We start from the raw sequence: 17,801 nt of genomic DNA, 5'->3' as shown, positions 1-17,801 counted from the left end.
CAATGCTATATAAACTTTTTCGAGTTGTATTTTCCTGATTTAATTAAAACTAGGCCAATAGAATCGATACCGCTTAAAGTAAAAGGAGAGGTTTTCGTTAATTGTATTTTTGGGTGATTAGGTAGTTACTTGTTCATCTGGTGTCAAAAAATATATTTTTGACAAATTAAGCATTTCCATAACACGTTTTTTACAATTTGTCTACCTTGTTGGATCCAAAACCTAGACCTAATTTTGGAGAGCATGAATGTCACTCCATCATGAGAAGTTTCATTATGCTATCTAATAATAATTAACTCAGAAAATTTAGACTGCTTAAGAAGAAGCACAGTATGAACTCCTCCTTTTTAAATGTTCTTCCTTCTAATCTTCCTTTTATGCGCATCACTACTGTCGAGTAATGGGGCTATATTCAAAAGTGGAGATTCTTTAGGAATCGACTTACTATTTTTGATGTTCTATAGTTTTAAATTAAATCCAATGCTTTGCTCACGTTTTATACAGATGCCTATATTTTATTTACCACTCTGAAGTTCTGCTGTAAAAAAGACCTGCAATCGTTTGCTGTTTCTGAAGTTTTCAACAAACCGTTTAACTAGTGCATTTAGCTTAGTACTTAAAAAAAAAAAAAAAAAAAAAAAAAAAAAAAAAAACATTTATATTTCCTTAAATCTAAAATAAATTTAGAATTTTTTACCACACATTTATGTTGCATTGTTATTTCAAATTCCATTTTTAGTTCAATGTTAAATTTTCTGTTAAAACTCCTTTGGACAAGATGTTTGCAGGATTATCTTTTGCGGGGTAATGAGCCCAATTATTGTATCTTTATCAGAAGACTGAATTTCTTTTATTCTTTTTTCTACGAAAGTTTTATATCTACTAGATTGTCCTTTAATCCGAGACAAAGTAATCCTCTAATCTGTCCAAAAATAACTAGACGTATTAAATTTAGGACATCTACCTATTTGATGGGCTAATCTTGCGGATAATAAAGATCCTATTAATTCGAAGTTTCGTGACGCAAGATTTTTTAGAGGAGCTACACGACTTTTAGAACAAAGAAAACTGATACTTATACTCCCATCTTCTGATGTAGCTCTCAAATACAGCACTGTTCCATAGGCTACAGGTGATGAATATGAAAAGGAATGAATTTCAAATTAAGTAAATTTACAACTCAAATTTGAAAAAGTACATCTAGAAATAAGGGGATCTAAATGTGTAACTTCACTGCACCACAATTGCCTCACTTGTGAACCAGTGAGGATGGAAGTGTCTCGTCCCAGTCCAGATCATGACTCTGCGGTGGGCCACACAGAGATAAATAAATCGGGGTGCGGTCCCTGCAATTCACGACTCCCAGCCTTTACAATGTGTCACACGACATGTTTTTGACATCGCTGAGACACAAGGATAAGTGTCAGGAGATTTTAACGTTCTGCAACGTGTCTGTCGTCAAAGCCTCTCGATTTCAGGAGGGCTGACGAACCAATGATCGGATTTTTCCTCTGATATCGTTGCATGTATAACGAATCAGAGGATGTAAAATGCTTCTGTAAAATTTAGGAGGCGTGGTTAATTCAGTCTAAAGCTTTTCGCCGTCGGAGTAACAGGAAGAGAACGCTCCTGAACTCTCGGCTAGAGAAATCTACAATACTCTGAAGCTCTCAACTAGAGAGACCTTCATTAGGAGACTCCTCACAGTACGAGGACTATAATGCATTTAAATACTTATCTATGCTATCTATTAATTATATATGTATGTGTAAAGAGTTTCTAGTAAGATAAAAAATTTATTTGTGAGTTTAAAATTCAGTAGGAGTACGCAACGTCGCAAACTTACCCAATCATTACAAGAAGTCAGATACGTTACCTGCAGCCACTCAACACAGGGGAACCTGACAGTCCCTCCCACAGCAATGACCCCTCCCCCCAATTCTATAATACTTATAATGAAAGGTCCTAAAAACCTTTCATTATAATGAAAGGTCCAACATTATAATGTTCCTTATAACCAACATTATAATGAAAGGTCCTAGAAACCCGATAGGATCATAAATATGATCCACTATTCGACGAATAAATCTTTCAGAAGCAGTTCCATTCTTGACAAACTATTGAATTAAAATGTTGAAAGGAATATTGGCTGCATTTGGGTCACAAAACAGAACCAACACGTTGGATCATGAGTCAATATCCGTACACGAGCTCCTTTCCTCATCGACGTCGAACTCAGCATCTTTCCACAGCTTTCAATTGGCATGGAATTGGTTTTCCATTTTCGTAATATCATTGTTACGAAATGTATATCGTAACGCCACCGCTAATAACTAGGTGCGCTCTCGAGCGGTGTGGATGTATCAATACGCAACACAATTGTTAAGGTTTTTATCGGAGATACTCTAGATCTGGAACATAACAGTGTTGTTTGCCACTGTCCTTGGCTATTTTTTTAGCTCGAGCAGATGCACAGATCGTATTGATACATCCACACCGCTCGATGGCGCACCTAAATATTAGGGGTGGCGCTACGATATACATTACGTAACACAGTAATGTATATCGTAGATACATCATTAATAACTCGTTGCGCCTTAGATATACATTACGTAACAATCATGTTACTTCTTTTAAAAATTCCCACACTTCAGTCGTGATCTTCAAATCAGCTTGCAAGTCTTTTTCGCCTCCAATTAAATAATCTGCACAAAGCCATTCTGAAAATAACTTACAAGCATCGGGAAATCCCACTTTTTTTTTCCACTAATATTTTATCAAAATGATATTCCAAAGTTGCAGCTAATAAATGTGGACTTGGTTTTAGTCCAAATGAAACTCTACTAAAGTTCATTTCTTGATATGAATTAGAACCTATATCATCAGCCCAGAAGCATATGGTAAAATTTCTATGTAGATTATGATAATCTAAAGTAAGACTACAGGGGAAATCTATTTAACATTGAGTAAATGGCTACTTCGCTAAATTGGTGTTGGTTTTGGCGACATTTAGGTCCGCTCTATAACTGTAATCGGTACTGTAACTGAATAACTGTAATAGATCATTTTATGTAACTGTAACCGTATCCAGCCTCATATGCCTTCCAATAATTTCGAGAAGTGGAAAGTACTAGAGATTTCACGGCAGCTGGGGGAAAACTATATAAAACCGTGGAGAATATTTATATACCATTTTCTAAGTTGTTCAGTTCAGGGTTGAGTGCGGAGTACTGAGAGACTCTGAGCGCATCATCTTATTTTATTTCACTTTTCGTCTATCAGTTAAAAATTAAAACACATATGAGGTTTACGTAGTACATTATTTCTCATCTTGAATCTCTCCTAAATTTCTACTGCTTAGTCTGCTGCTTCACAAAATGAAGTAAGTTTAGATAAAATGCTGTTTAGAAAAAAACCGAGAATTTAAATTCAAAGAGAGAGAGAGTGGCACTTAGGCCCTGAACCTGGTAATCCCTGTTCCTTCTTGCTTGTATGTTGGCCGTTGTTGAATTAATTTTTCACTTGCAGTTACACGAGAAAGCGTGTTGGCCCAGAAGCTGGGTACTCAGTCTTTAACAGTTTGAAACGTAATCATCGAGTTATTTCTGTGTTATCAAGCCGCAAGTGGCAGAAGCTGGGTACTCAGTCTTTAACATTTTGAAACGTAATCATCGAGTTATTTCTGTGTTATCAAGCCGCAAGTGGCAGAAGTTCGGTTTCGTTATTCTCTTTAATCCTAAACTTCAAGTTGAAGCAACAATGAATATTTTAGTTTTATCATTGTCAGTTTGTGTTGTAGTATACTCTTAAAATGGAAGGATAAGCCTTTCGTCAGTCTATTAAGGTAACTATTCTTTTGGTTCCAGTGAAATTAGAATGTAAATCTGTAAATTTAAGTACATTAAAAGTATAAAAATAATGATGTGTCATTTTAAGATATGCACGCTAAACTCATTATAAGCCTATTTCATATCTAAAATACCTGAAAACATTACACCGAATGTTTATAAATGATGCATTAAATAGCAGTTGTGAATTAGAGTATAATGAAATTTTAAAGTTCTGAGTGCAATTTTGCACTGAATCATATTGTGTACGATATATAGCTATACAAAAAAGCATTCAGATAGTATGACTTTATTCAATAAAAACAATTAGTTTTGACCTTACGTACTTTAATAGCAACAGCATTAGTTACAAAAAGAATGTCACGACGGAAATGGACGCAGGATTTGGTAAACGAGCGAGTAAAGCCATTTCAAATAAACATTGTACAAATTCTCAGTTTTGGGCAATTAAAAGCTATAAAAATTGTCCTCAAAGCCAGGAAAAGAAAAACAGGGATGAATTTGCTTGTTTGAGGAAGCAGACTTCAAAGAATAGATTACAGCTTGGAAATACGACGAATCTTCAATGCACAATTGGCCCGGGCATTAGCTATCCTGTAAAATAAATTTAAGATGTATTATTATTATGATAAATTGTTATCCAATTAAAAATAATAAAATGCAATATTTTAATCATGTATTGAAAGCCATTGTTACCATTTCTAACAAAAGGCCATAGTAGCACAAAAATATTAACAAATTTGATGATTTTATTATTGTCTAGGTAGTGAAATTTAGATGTTATTCTGTGAAAAACCTTATTCATCATTAATGTATAATTTAATCCTTAAATCTCCTATTTTTAGTGTTTAAATATTTATCAAAAGCAATAAAATAATTGAAATAATGTAATGTCTTATTTTCCCCTCTTCTTATTTTGCACTGCATGAAGAAAATTTATTGCTGCTTACAGTGGCTCACTTGTTTTCGGATACTCGTATTTTTGAAATTTATTTGCATATGTCTCGTATTAAATATTGAAATATAGACTTCAAATATTTTTCTAATATATGATTTTTTCCTCTCTTTAAGTTTTGTTTGTTACAAAATATACATCATCAAAATATGTTTTGTAATAAAAATAATTATTCAAAAAGTATTAATCAGTAGCTCACACAATAATTTGGACACTCGAAAGATTTGATGACATATTTTGGCAAATCATGTTTCTTGCCATAAATATTTGTGTTAAAGGAAATAAATCACAAGACTTTTCTTTTGCATTTGAAAATTATTACTTGTTTAAGCAAATATACATATTAACAGTTTCGTATCGGAAGTGGATATGGCAAGATGCTACAAATCAACGACTAATTCTGTTATTTAATTTTAAATTTAATTATTCATCATTTGAAGATGGTAAAAATATTCTACATATTCCTAACGAACTTCTTAATGTAAAGCTTTCAACTATCTTTGATGACATAAAACGACGATATTTGCGCGTTGCAGTACACGCAACACGCAACCTGCGTATGTTGAAAATACACTGAAATCTGAATCCTATTCCACTCTAACGCTAAAAATCGAAGTTTTATCTTGCAAAAAATTAAATAAAACACAAAAATTAGTGTTTTAAAACTTACAGCGTATTTAGAAGAACGGTTTGCAATAAACTAAAACTATTACGAAAGTCATTATGCATATGGATACAATGGGTGATCAGCAAGAAGGAAATTCTTCGTCATCAAGAAAACAAGGAAAACACGCCTGACATTCGCAGAATCCACGTTAATTAAAGATTTATCACATTGGAACAATGCTATATTTGCAGACGAATAAAAGTTTACAATTGGCCTGATGGACGAATTTCCGTATGGGAAAAACTAAATGAAGAACTCAATTCGAAAACCCTTTTGTCTACTGTTAAACACAAAGATGAAAACCTAATGGTTTGGCGATGCTTTCCTGCCCGTAGAGTTGGAAATTTAGTTTTTATAGAAAATAATATGGGTCAGTATAAATATATTAAATATATAAATATTCTTAATGAAAACCTAAAAACGTTTGCAAGTAAACTTAGAATGTAAAATACACCCAAATTCCACTACGATAACGATTCTAAACATAAAGACCTAAATGTCTGCTTGTCGTTATTATACAGCTTCTCTAAAGTTATGAAAATTCTATCGAACATGTATGAAGTGAGTTGGAGAAAAGAATTAAGAAACATGTTAGTTCCTCGAAAGTTTTACTAAGAGAAATTGTTATGGAATAATAGAATAAGAGGGAACATTTTTACACACAAAAATATTAGTTGAATATATGCCCAAACGCATGAAAAATGTAATCTGTCTAGCTAAAGGATATCCATCGAAGTATTAAATGCCTCTTATTTTCAAGTTTTTTTATTAAATATAGACTGTTTGTTCAGAGTGTGCAAATACTTATATGAGTTCATTTTTAGAAAGATTTTAAATATTTTTTTGACCAAAAACGTTTTGAATAACTCTTTTCGAATCAAGTAATTTTAAAAAAAGGTAACCAATAGTACATGTGAAAGGAAAATAAAGTCATTTTGCTAATATTTAGTAAATGTTAATATTCAGTGATGTTAATATTTAGTAATATTTGCATAGAAAGCTGAAAAACACAAATGTCTGAGAGCAGTATGAGCCACTCTAAGGAGTTGAATTTACAACAGAATAATTAAAATATGCTACTTTCAATTAAATAATCGCATTTGACTGAAACATTTAATGAGACTAAGGTATCGTTGATGCAGTTACTCAGGAGCTAGTAGAAAAGGAAGAGAATAATGAAAATAAAGTTGAATTTTCCTTGATTTTTGTTTGATTTAAAAGTAATCGAGCGATCAATGAAGTGAAATTTAATTGCAATTAAAATAAAACAAATCAGAAGAAATTAATTATGATTGCAAATTTAGTCTTCGTCCTCTACCAAGGGCGCGTAAAAAGTAATTAAATTAAAAAAATAAAAAAACTCGATTAAAGTCGATACCAGTGGACCTGAAAAATACAACTGAAGAATAAAAAATCATAAAAACAATTGATAAAGAAACATTAAATAAACTCATGACGCCAAGCAATGATGCAAATCGAAAAAACAATAGAGAAAAGTGAAAAATAATTAATCTAGTAGAGAAGTTAAAACGTTGTACAATGAATAATTTGTTTTGAAATTTTCTCTGAATTTCAGAAAATTCTTCATTAATGCACAATGAATCAAAATTTAAAGCATTCTAAACCCAGTCTTCCGTAATTTTTGAAAAAAATAAGTAAAAATACAAGCTATTTTATAATTATATAAGGGACTAATTAATATAAAATTTAGTGTTAAAGCTATCCAGTTCTTCGTTAGTTTGCATGTCTAAGCTAGATAAATCTTAGTGTATAAAAATATTCGCATACTTTATTCTAATTTCTTAGCTATGAAGTTGTTTACTACAAATATTAGAGAGACGATTTTTAACAGTTGTTTTGCTAATTTCAATCTTTTCATTTAGAACAACGTATATGGCTCTTAATATTAATTTTAAGTTGTGATACAGGGCACAGTTCTCATCTAATGTGATTAAATTATCTATATTCTCTATTATAATCAGTACGAAAATCCGCATGTACGAAGTTTCAAATTGATTCCAAATATATAAGTAGGTAAATTGAACCTATTATCTAGCAGGTAAATTGAGCCTAATATTTAGCAGGTGAATTGAACCTAGCAGTATAATATCGGCACATCATTCTGTTGGTAAATGCAGTATTTATTTATATAGCGCTGTAGATATTAGTATTTAAGAACAAAAAAATGTAAAAAAAGTGTAAAAAAGGTAAGTAAGTTCTGAAACTGAAGTACAAACTTTGTTATTTTAGTTGCTTCTCTCTCGCTCTCTGTGTGTATATATACAGTGGATGGATAAAAATATGAAAACACCTTGTGAAATGCATGTTTGAAAAGAAAGATTGATTTTAATGAAATATGTACGTGGCGCTGGCGTTTTTGACTACTGACGCCACCTATAAAACTTCGTAAATGTGCTAAACAGTTTAGTTGTTGTCGGAGTACTGTTATGTGAGGTTGTCATTGCATTATGTCAGAGTTAACAGACTTCGAACGTGGGCAAATTGTTGGAGCACGTAGGTGCTAGCCGAGGTGTTTAGTGTTTCAAGAGGTACTGTATCGAAGATTTATTCCGCATATTTGAAAAGCGGAAAAACATCATCTGCTAAATCACAGCGCGGACGGAAGTGTGTCCTGGGTGATCGTGACAGACGATCATTAAGGGCAATTGTGACGAAAAATAAGAAGACCACAGCTGCAAAAGTTACTGCTGAAATGAATGTTGTGTTACCGGTACCAAAACAATTAGAAGGGAGCTTCATAAACAGGGAATTGCTGGCCGTGCTGCAATTGAGAAGCCACTCATCAGTGATGCTAATGCCCGTAACAGGAAAAGGTGGTGTTTAAGTCATAAAGCCTGGACTATAGAGCAGTGAAAGCGAGTAATATGGTCTGTCCAGTCTTCTTTCACATTGTTTCCCACTTCTGGCCGAGTTTACGTCTGGAGAACGCCATCTCAAGCATATAATACAGACTGCTTGTTGCCAAGAGTGAAACATGGCGGGGGTTCTGTTATGGTTTGGGCAGCCATATCGTGGTTCTCTGCTAGCCCCATGATAACTGTGTCAGGGCACATGACTGCCAAGACTTATGTGAACATTTTGGCCGATCAAGTTCATCCCATGGTACAAACTTTGTTCCCCGATGGTGATGGTGTCTTCCAAGACGACAAAGCTCACACAGCTCACATTGTCCAGGACTGGTTTTCTGAGCACGAGGATGAGTTGTCCCATCTCCCCTGGCCACAACAGTCACCAGACCTGAATATTATCGAACCTTTGTGGTCTACATTGGAACGGAAAGTGCGTTCTCGTTCTCCACCGCCAACATCGTTATCTGAACTTGCCACCGTTTTTCAGGAAGAATAGTATAATATTCCCTTGGCAAACATACAGGAACTGTATTTATCCATTCCGAGAAGACTGAAAGCTGTTTTGGATGCCAACGGGTTTCCTACACCATATTAAGCAAAGAAACATGCTTTTTTAAAGGTGTTTCCATATTTTTGTCCAACCCCTGTATACATATATACTCTTTCTTTTATTATATGTATATAGATAGAGCGAGAAATCAGTATTACTGGAAAATATGGGTAAAGGAATTAGGTGTTTATATATATATATATATATATATATGTCTTCAGCTGCATAAAAGTGTTCCGAAGCAATAACAGTTTTGATGTTAGTAAAATCTAACTAATCGCAAAATTGAAAAACAAAATATTGAATGATGGAATATTTTGAGCATAGATTTTTCTTTTCCCTCTTTTCTATTCTATTGCTTGATGCAGATATATTCGTTATGTCATCATCTTAAATCTTCAGTTTGATTTCCTAAATTTATTTCAGCTGAATATACATAAAACTGTCTGGTAACGCTTAAGCTAAAGTAAACAGAAGTTTTCTGTTGTAGTTGCTATTATTTCATTGTTTGATAGTATTATTGCACACAGACTAATGTTAAAATAAGTGCATATTCACACTAAGAAGAGCAATTTGTATTTTTAATTCTCTGTCCGAACCTCCCTTTGCAAGGAATTAAAGATATTCATCCATATGTCCTTTTGTTATAGAGAACAGCGCATTCAGCTAACAAATGCAAGGTCTGCTTTTCGAAAAATCTGTGGTCTGGACATCGTTGATTTATCGAAACTTCCCGCTCCGAAAAATTTAATTATTCTAATATTAAAAAATTTATTGTCTTGATTTTATTTTCTTTATTTAAGGAAGGGATAAAATTTTATGTTATCCCTTCATGTTAAGTTTCTGCTATATTTGATACTGGTAAGATATGGATTATGAAAGAAATGTATTTATTCATTAAAAATGTTAAATATATTCTTGACTAACCTTACCTGAGCAAAAGTGTAATTAAACCACCTTCAAAATCTTTATCTTCCAATGTTTTACAGAAATTTAACAAATTTATAAAGTACGTTGTTACTAACTTAGTTTCGTATTTTTATTAATTTTTTTACCAAATTAAGATTTAAATTTTCCATAAGTATTAACCACAGAAGCAATTATTATTTAATTCTCTCATATCTGAAAGACTGTCTGATCACAAGTCATAGAACTCTAGAATTTGATAAAATCGCATTTGAGAATAGTTATTCCAATATATCACACTTTTTTTATTTATGAAAAACATTTATGAAATAATTTCCAGTTTCTTTTAGATATAAATTAAATAACATTTCATTCATCAACTACATCAAGAATTATGAAGAAAAAATGGCATTCCTTGAACGAACAGTTATTGATAAGCCAATAAATGTGCATTAAACCACATTATATTGTACGTATTTTCTTTTTATCATATAATTTCATTCTTTTTATCATATAATATTAATAGCCTCATTATCACTAAAATGTCTATAATTGAAAAAAGTTATGTAACCATTTCACACCCTTAAAGATGCTTAAGAAATCTCAACTCTGTATTTCAGTTCTTTGACCCAAGGAGCTACTGAAATATATGTTGAAGCAAATTGCACCCATACAATTCTTCAGCTGCCCTCCGTTTGTTGACGTTTAGCTTACTTTTAATTTACTTACCTAATAATTAGCTTACTTTTTAAATTAATTTTAAAATAGATTATGTAAAGTTTTAAGATTTTGAGCGCAGGATATCCAATAATTTTTGTAATTTTATGTTATTTCTGTTACATCAATCATTACGTCATTCAGTTTTAACTTTTCATGTACAGAAAGAAGTCAGAAATATTTTCCTTACCTATTATTTCTCAAAAAACTTGTATGCGGTGATTTTCTCGATCGCAGACCAAGATCTGGCCTGTCGGGAAGACCGCTATGCCTTCCAAGCCTTTGAATTCGCCGTCTCCAGATCCCCAGGTCCCGAAAGCTTTCAGGAAAGTGCCATCGGGATGAAAAATCTAAAATGCAAGGTAAGGAAGATTATTACTCACAACAGCATGCGTTGCTTTAAAATTTGCACATCTAATAATGACAATAGTACTTCTCTCATCCTTAAATACATTAGTATAACAGTGCGCACGCAGTGAAAATGAACGAGCTTTCTGGTCGTTCCTAGTTCGCTTTGTAAACAACACAGCCGGACCCTAAAGGAAATAATGCTGCCAGTCAGTGGGCAGAATAGCGCTACTTCTTTATTATACAGCAGTGAAAATAAAATTATTCTTTTATATTTTTAAGAAGACTGTAAATAAGGGGGGAAATAGGAAAGAAAGGGAAGATACGATAAGTAGGCTCCAAATACACTTATCAGCTTGCATGGCACGGATTTCACATTCATTGCAGTTTTGAAGAATTTATTAATAAATAAATTACCAGATAATGACGCTATTTATTTTTTAGCTTATTAAAATGCTAATGGTATATTTCAAAGAATTCAAAACGCTTTCCTATGCAAAATGCAAGCTTTATTTTTGTTTTAACCATGCTCATTTCTTTACCATTTAGTCTTCACAAAAAAGACTGAAGTTTTTTTCTCTTTCTTTCTTTGTTTCCGAAAGCCATATTAAAACTTCTAAATCCATGACACGGAAATTATACAGCGTGTTTTTCTTTGAAGTATGTATTTACTTCACTTTCTTTATACACTAAATGGGTTTTCCAAAACTCAGATGTTTACTTTATAAGCAAATAGTTTCCTTTTAGAATGCGAAAATTGTATCACATATGTTATCGGACGCTAATGAGACCATAAGTGACCATAAATAAAACATGCAGTGCGTTTATTGCATTATTTTGCATCAAAGCAACTGACAAACATTTAGAAAAACGCCTCCTTTACTTTTTTAAAATAATGATTTCCTAGAATTCGCACTATTTCAATATGTGTTCTCAAGCTAGTTTCAGGAAAGCATAAGCGATTAGAAATTAGTAAATAGATTCTTAATGTAGCTCTAAAAAATCTATCAGAAGAGTTGCTGAAACGATTAATTCAACGTATTTGAAAAAAGGCCTACCAGCGGCTGAGCGCTAAAGTCGCTGGTCCGAGTTTCAAATCCCGCGAACGGGCTGGTTGCATGGGCGTTTTCGTGGTTTTTCCCATGCGTAACGTGTATACGAGCCAGTTTCCCTTAGAAAGTCCTCCACGAAGGCATCCCTCCTCTTAGGCAGATAGCCCTCGAGGCTTTGCCATAATCACACACACACATACACTATGTATTTAAAACTTTTTACGTAATAAAACTTATTATTATAGAATTCGAAGTGAAAAATGCCTTAGGAGATCATAAAAACTGCTCTAAGGAGCACAATAGCAGAAGCATAATAGCACATAATTTCAGAAAGTGAATTAGTTACAAAGCAAAACATAAAGGAAAACGAATCATGGTATAGGACTCATCCATTAAAACTGTTGTCCTGTCTTTACTGATGACTTAATGAAACAGAAACAAACATACAAATCATGTTTTAAAATAAAGTGTGAAATTATCAACACAAAAATGTAACCTGTAAAATAACTTCATTAAACGAAAATCTTAGTATATAACTGTTTTAAGGGTTAACGATAGGGGGAAAGTGTGCCAGAATTCTAATAGATTTTTATAATTTTCTGCCACTACTTATCATAAATTTCAGTGCTATGAAAGAAAATTTCGCCTTTATTACGGAAGTATTTTCTGATACTTTTTGATGTATCATTGTAAAGAACTATATTAACGTTTTTTCCTCGGATACTTTTATTATGAACATTGTTCATAAATAACTTTTTATATTTACATGCTAGTATGACTCACACAAAACGTTTATCAAATACAATGCTATATATTTTCTAAGGTTCTGTATTTGTACATTTTTGCAACCGTGTTAGAAAATCGAAAATGCAATGATAGAAAGAAACGTAATGAAGTTAAAAATAAATTCTCGATTCGAAAAGGAAATTTTACGTCTAGTTCAAGTTAACGAAGTAAATGAATAACTTTACAATAATCCCTGTTTACATAAAATATTTAACCAACTGAGAAGACTAAATTTTGGAATGAAAGTTACAGCTTTTATTTATTGTATTAAATATAAACTGTGTTTTTAATGAATATCATAGAAGAAAACCCAGATTTTATGTCGCAATATCACTGGTATCGTTTGGTTTTGATTTGGTGAAAAAACATATTCGAATCAATATAGCCGCGTTGTTATAAGGGTCTTAATTTATACACATCCCATTTCCTGAAAAATGTCTTTATTACACTTGTTTTGCTTATAATGCAAAACTTCCCTCCAGTTCTGATTTTTGTGTATCTAAATTAAACATTGGTGTAAAATCTTTGAATTTTTCAAGTTTATTCAGAATTGCTGTTCGGATAAAATAACATGGAGTCAGAGAAAGAAGGTCAGTTTCCTTACATACTGGTTCTGAAGAATAAAAAAATTTGTTTTCAATGCATTATTAGATGAAGACTTCACGAAACGCTATTTAACAAAAAGAGAATTTGTTTTCGATATGTCTAAGTACTGATCATTAAGAAAGTTTAAACGTATAAATGAATACTTTCAGTTTTCTGTTAGACGTTAATCCAGGTGTGATAGAATGTGTGTGTCTCTGTTCGTAGAGAATTTCTATGAACAGAGAAATATTCGGTACTCTTGTTATCGGGACTGGATTCAGGAAATGTATGTACATATGCATATGTGTATGTATATATGTGCGTATATGTATATGTGTATACACATACATACATATATACATCTTGCACCCCCCAAAAAAATTGGGGGGGGACAGCTCTATATCTCCCATTCTATTGGGCCGATTGACGAAATTTAACTGAAGGACCAGTGTTCTTCATGTCTCGAAAACGTGACTTAGGATATATATTAGATTTATTTATAGCATTGTTCTAACATAGGTATTTTGGCACAAAAATCTGTCCTTTTTCTAAAATGGTATGCAATTTTGTTTTCCACATTTCGATTCTGCGACTCAAATTATGTCTAAATATTAAATTTTGTAAAATTTGGTGAGAAACCAAGAAATTTAAAAATTTATCTTGGCGCTCTTTTAACAGTTTGCGGCAAGAATAATTCACTTGGCGAAATTCTTAATTTATGGTAACCAATTTTCTTTTCCTCTTAATTGTGCACGAGCGGAATAAATGGTGCACCGTTCATTCTTTCGAATAATTTTAACAAAGAACGTAAATCTTATTTGGAGTTATTATCGATTATAACAAATATGCTAAATTTCAAAATGCTCCAATATCTAAATTCACGTATATCTTCGGAAACTTTAAATAAAAAATTCTAATTTTTTACAAATGCCTAGAAATACATTTACTATAAGATGATGGCAAAAATTTTATAGACTATAATTCGAAAAGTGTTTCGAAAAATGCTAAAAGATACAAATATTAAAAACAAATGAGAAAATAGCTGCAAATTTTATTTGGATTCAGCCCAAATTTCGATTTGTAAAAGAAGGAATCAAGTAAGTTTTTTATATATATAAAAAAGGTATTAATGAATATAATCAAATTCAATTAACATTGAGGAACTGAAATTTTGAGACCACGGTCCGCACGAAAATTTTCACGAAAGAACTTCGCGTGAAACCAGTCAAGGACGAGTTCTAGCGGTAGCCATAGCTGACTATTTCGAAGATATTTCACTAATAATGATAAGGTTGACACAAACAATAAAGTAATATTAATTAAAAACTTCTTTGCATTAAAAAAATAGTAATTTTTTAAGACACATTTCTTCTGTAATGCTCCCCCAAATCATCTTTAATAGTATTTCTAAATTCCGGCCAAATAAAGCAACTAATTGTGATCAAATAAATAATATAGAAATTAAAGTGCTGCTTATAAATATAACTGTTTACGTCTCCAAAATATGCAATAAATGCCTTAAAAAAACAACTGGAAAATTATTGTTATTATTTTGAAAAGAAATTTGAAAGACAGGCACAAGCCAAGCAGTTAGGCTCATAAGCTTCTTTCAAGCGTTCGAAAAGCATTGAAGAAGCTCATTCATCGCAGATAAATACATAAAAAGTGGCAAAAATCATTGCGCATACAAAAGGATCACCGGATTCAGTATCAAGTTCTGAATCTCACAGATCATATCAGTGAATTTTTCAGTAAGAAAGGAGCCATTCACAGTCATCGATAAAGTCTTCGACAAAATCTGGAACATAATTCGGCGATATTTTATAACAGTGACTGGTTTTACAGCTCTTATATCGAACTAGTGTGTTTTCAAAATTCAAAATTAATGGAATTTTCACATTTTGTTGATTACTTCTAGAACTGATGCTTTGCCATGGACATAAGTTGGTATAATACAAAAAATATAACATAAAAATGTATGGCACATATGCTTGATTTTACATAAGGCTCAGCGGCGCAGGATAGTCTAAAATAGAGCTAGCAGAGTTAAATTAAAAAGGAAACTAATAAGGAGTACGGTCCTGTCAAAGAGTTACTCAGCTCTCACAACGTGTTTTTACTAGAAATGAGATAGTTTATGAGTTCCTTTGGCAGTCAAACCCAGCAGCAATGTTGTTTTCAGGCTCTGAAGGATTCTTAGAGAGAGAAGGTAAGTTGCACTGCCCTTTTAAGAGCGTCTTAAGTATGTTCCATAGGATTTAGATCTGGAGATCTGGCTGGCCAATACATGCGATTCATATCACCCCTTTCCAGATGGACAAGAACTGGTACATTCAGCAAATTTTGACCATTGACCCTACCAGATCCAAATAACCACCAGATCAGAATTATATTAGCATGCATTGACGTCCATAGAAAGTAAATGAGGGCGATCTGCATTTCTGAAGAGGGAAACATAGGGCTTTGAGAGCTCTTCCTTCACTACGGAGCAGCCATTGAGTCTCTGCGAAAGACATGAAACTCTATACTCATTCAACATGATGTCTACATAGGCCATGAAACCTCTGCTGATATGCTGATCTCTTTTCCTGATATTGGAGGAAAGGCAGTGAATCCTTGGTTCTGTCCAGACAGTACCTTTGTCTTAGTGGTTAGTGATTAGACTAAGTCAGGACTCATCAGTGGAAAGAAACGGTTCTTCAGTGATGCTTGGTCAAACGCCGATGTTCTGGGCACCATGTTGAATGGGCTGTTTTAGGCGCAGACGTGAATGGGACACTTGTTTTTTATAATCGACGGTGGCTCTTGATAAAGCTAATCTGGTGGATGATTTTTTTGGAACGTGAGGATAGTACTGACCAACCAAATCTTCAGACCTAAATTCTAAGAAAGATGTCTGGAAGCATACAAAATTTGAATATGCACATAATATTTGAATATTTTCCTTGTTGCAAGAGTTGAACCGTCTGCCACCGGGACTCATAAACTATTTCATTTCCCGTATGAAGTGACATTGTGAGATTATTGGTGTGTGAAGGAACTATATCCTATATCAGCCTCTTTCTTTTCTATATCTTGCAATTTCTACTTTAGATCTTCTTGCGTACGATCCTCATACCATCACTGCTGTAAACTGTAATTTTTCTATTATAGCAATTCAAGTATTTATGAAATTTCCTTAAAATATGTTCATCAGTTCTGGAGAGAATCCAATAATATGAAAACTCTCTGAATTTTCAGTTGTATATTATACAGCTGACAAATTACTCGATTTCTTCAAAGACAAGTATCAATATAGTAACAGAAATTTTTAAAAAATATATATCACAGTAATTAAAAATTATTAATTGAAAGTTTTACAAATTAACAGTTATAAAACTTTCAGCTCTTGTCATTAAGTCCAGAATTTAACAATATACAAAAAGCGTTGCTCTGTAAATTTTCTCGTATCACAGATCTCGTATCTTATGTTCTTAAGGATTTTCGAATATCAGGCAATGTCTGGAATCATTATAACTAATTATAACTAGAAAATAGTGTTAATTAGGAAAAAAGATTATTTTACCTGTATTCGATTGTTTCCGCTGTCTCCGACGATCAGGTAACCTTGATCGTCTACTGCGACACCCCTGGGATATTTGAACTGCCCCTCCTCGGATCCTTCTGTCCCGAATGTGGAAAGAAGTCGGCCGTTTACGTCAAATATCTGGATACGGTGATTATTGCTGTCGCTCACGATAACTCTGTTGGTGGTGCTCACAGCTACGTAATGTGGGTGCTCTAATTCACCGGGACGTTGGCCAATGCCACCAAATTTCGTGACGTAAGTACCATCGCCTTGGAAAACCTGCAATATAGATAGATTTCCTTATTAATAAACATTATATGGCACAAACATTATAGATCTCAGCGAAATTACATGTAGAGGGGCTGTAGACAAAAAAAAAAAGGAAACTATGTATATTAACCGCAAGAAAATTTACTGAAATAAAAGAAAAATAATGAGTTTTGTTTTCAAGAAATCTTTCATTGTCAATCCAGATAAGCAACAACATTTGTAAATATCACTGACATATGACGCCAGAGATAAATTTCACAGACTTCCAGCATGAAAGTGCAAGCGAGACACCAGTTTCTCTAAATAATAAATAAGTGGTGAGCTTGCGGGCGATAAAAGATGGTGGACAGTGGGATTCCTTTCTTATGATAATACTCTGATTGGTCAGACACAGATATCTTGACTGTTTGTATGATATATTATCAGACTTTGACAACAAACCTGCAGCATAGCCTACCAGGGCCGGATTTACGTATAAGCTACACAATCTATACTTAGGGCCTCCACTTTCTTGGAAGCCCCTCCAAAATTAAAATATAGTATAAATAGTATTAAAATATATTATAACAGACTTATAAATGGCCCCATATCTCAAATAGCTTAGGGCCTTGTCAAGTCTAAATCTGGCTTTGTAGCCTACCCATATATTTGGTAACATGATAGCTCATCTACCCCTCAC

General features: G+C 33.0%; 1 protein-coding gene across 3 annotated transcripts in view; it reads right to left on the bottom strand.

Annotated features, from left to right (window-relative positions):
- Positions 1-4,121: 4,121 nt before the first annotated feature.
- The window catches only part of LOC118195217 (uncharacterized), an 83,659-nt gene continuing 69,979 nt past the window's right edge, over positions 4,122-17,801 (bottom strand). For all 3 annotated transcript variants that reach the window (XM_035366480.2, XM_035366490.2, XM_035366485.2), the window contains 3 exons: positions 16,850-17,131; positions 10,704-10,863; positions 4,122-4,442 (listed from right to left, as the gene is read on the bottom strand). In XM_035366480.2, the coding sequence (XP_035222371.1) occupies positions 10,714-10,863; positions 16,850-17,131 (432 nt within the window). In that variant the 3' untranslated portion in view covers positions 4,122-4,442; positions 10,704-10,713. The remainder of the gene's footprint in view (positions 4,443-10,703; positions 10,864-16,849; positions 17,132-17,801) is intronic.

Source organism: Stegodyphus dumicola, chromosome 6 (genome assembly GCF_044657685.1).
Source record: "Stegodyphus dumicola isolate Sdum_Otavi_A_Nest chromosome 6, ASM4465768v1".
NCBI classification, from domain to species: Eukaryota; Metazoa; Arthropoda; class Arachnida; order Araneae; family Eresidae; genus Stegodyphus; species Stegodyphus dumicola.
Note: the sequence above shows the minus strand (reverse complement) of the source record. Positions and strands in the feature narration are given on the sequence as shown.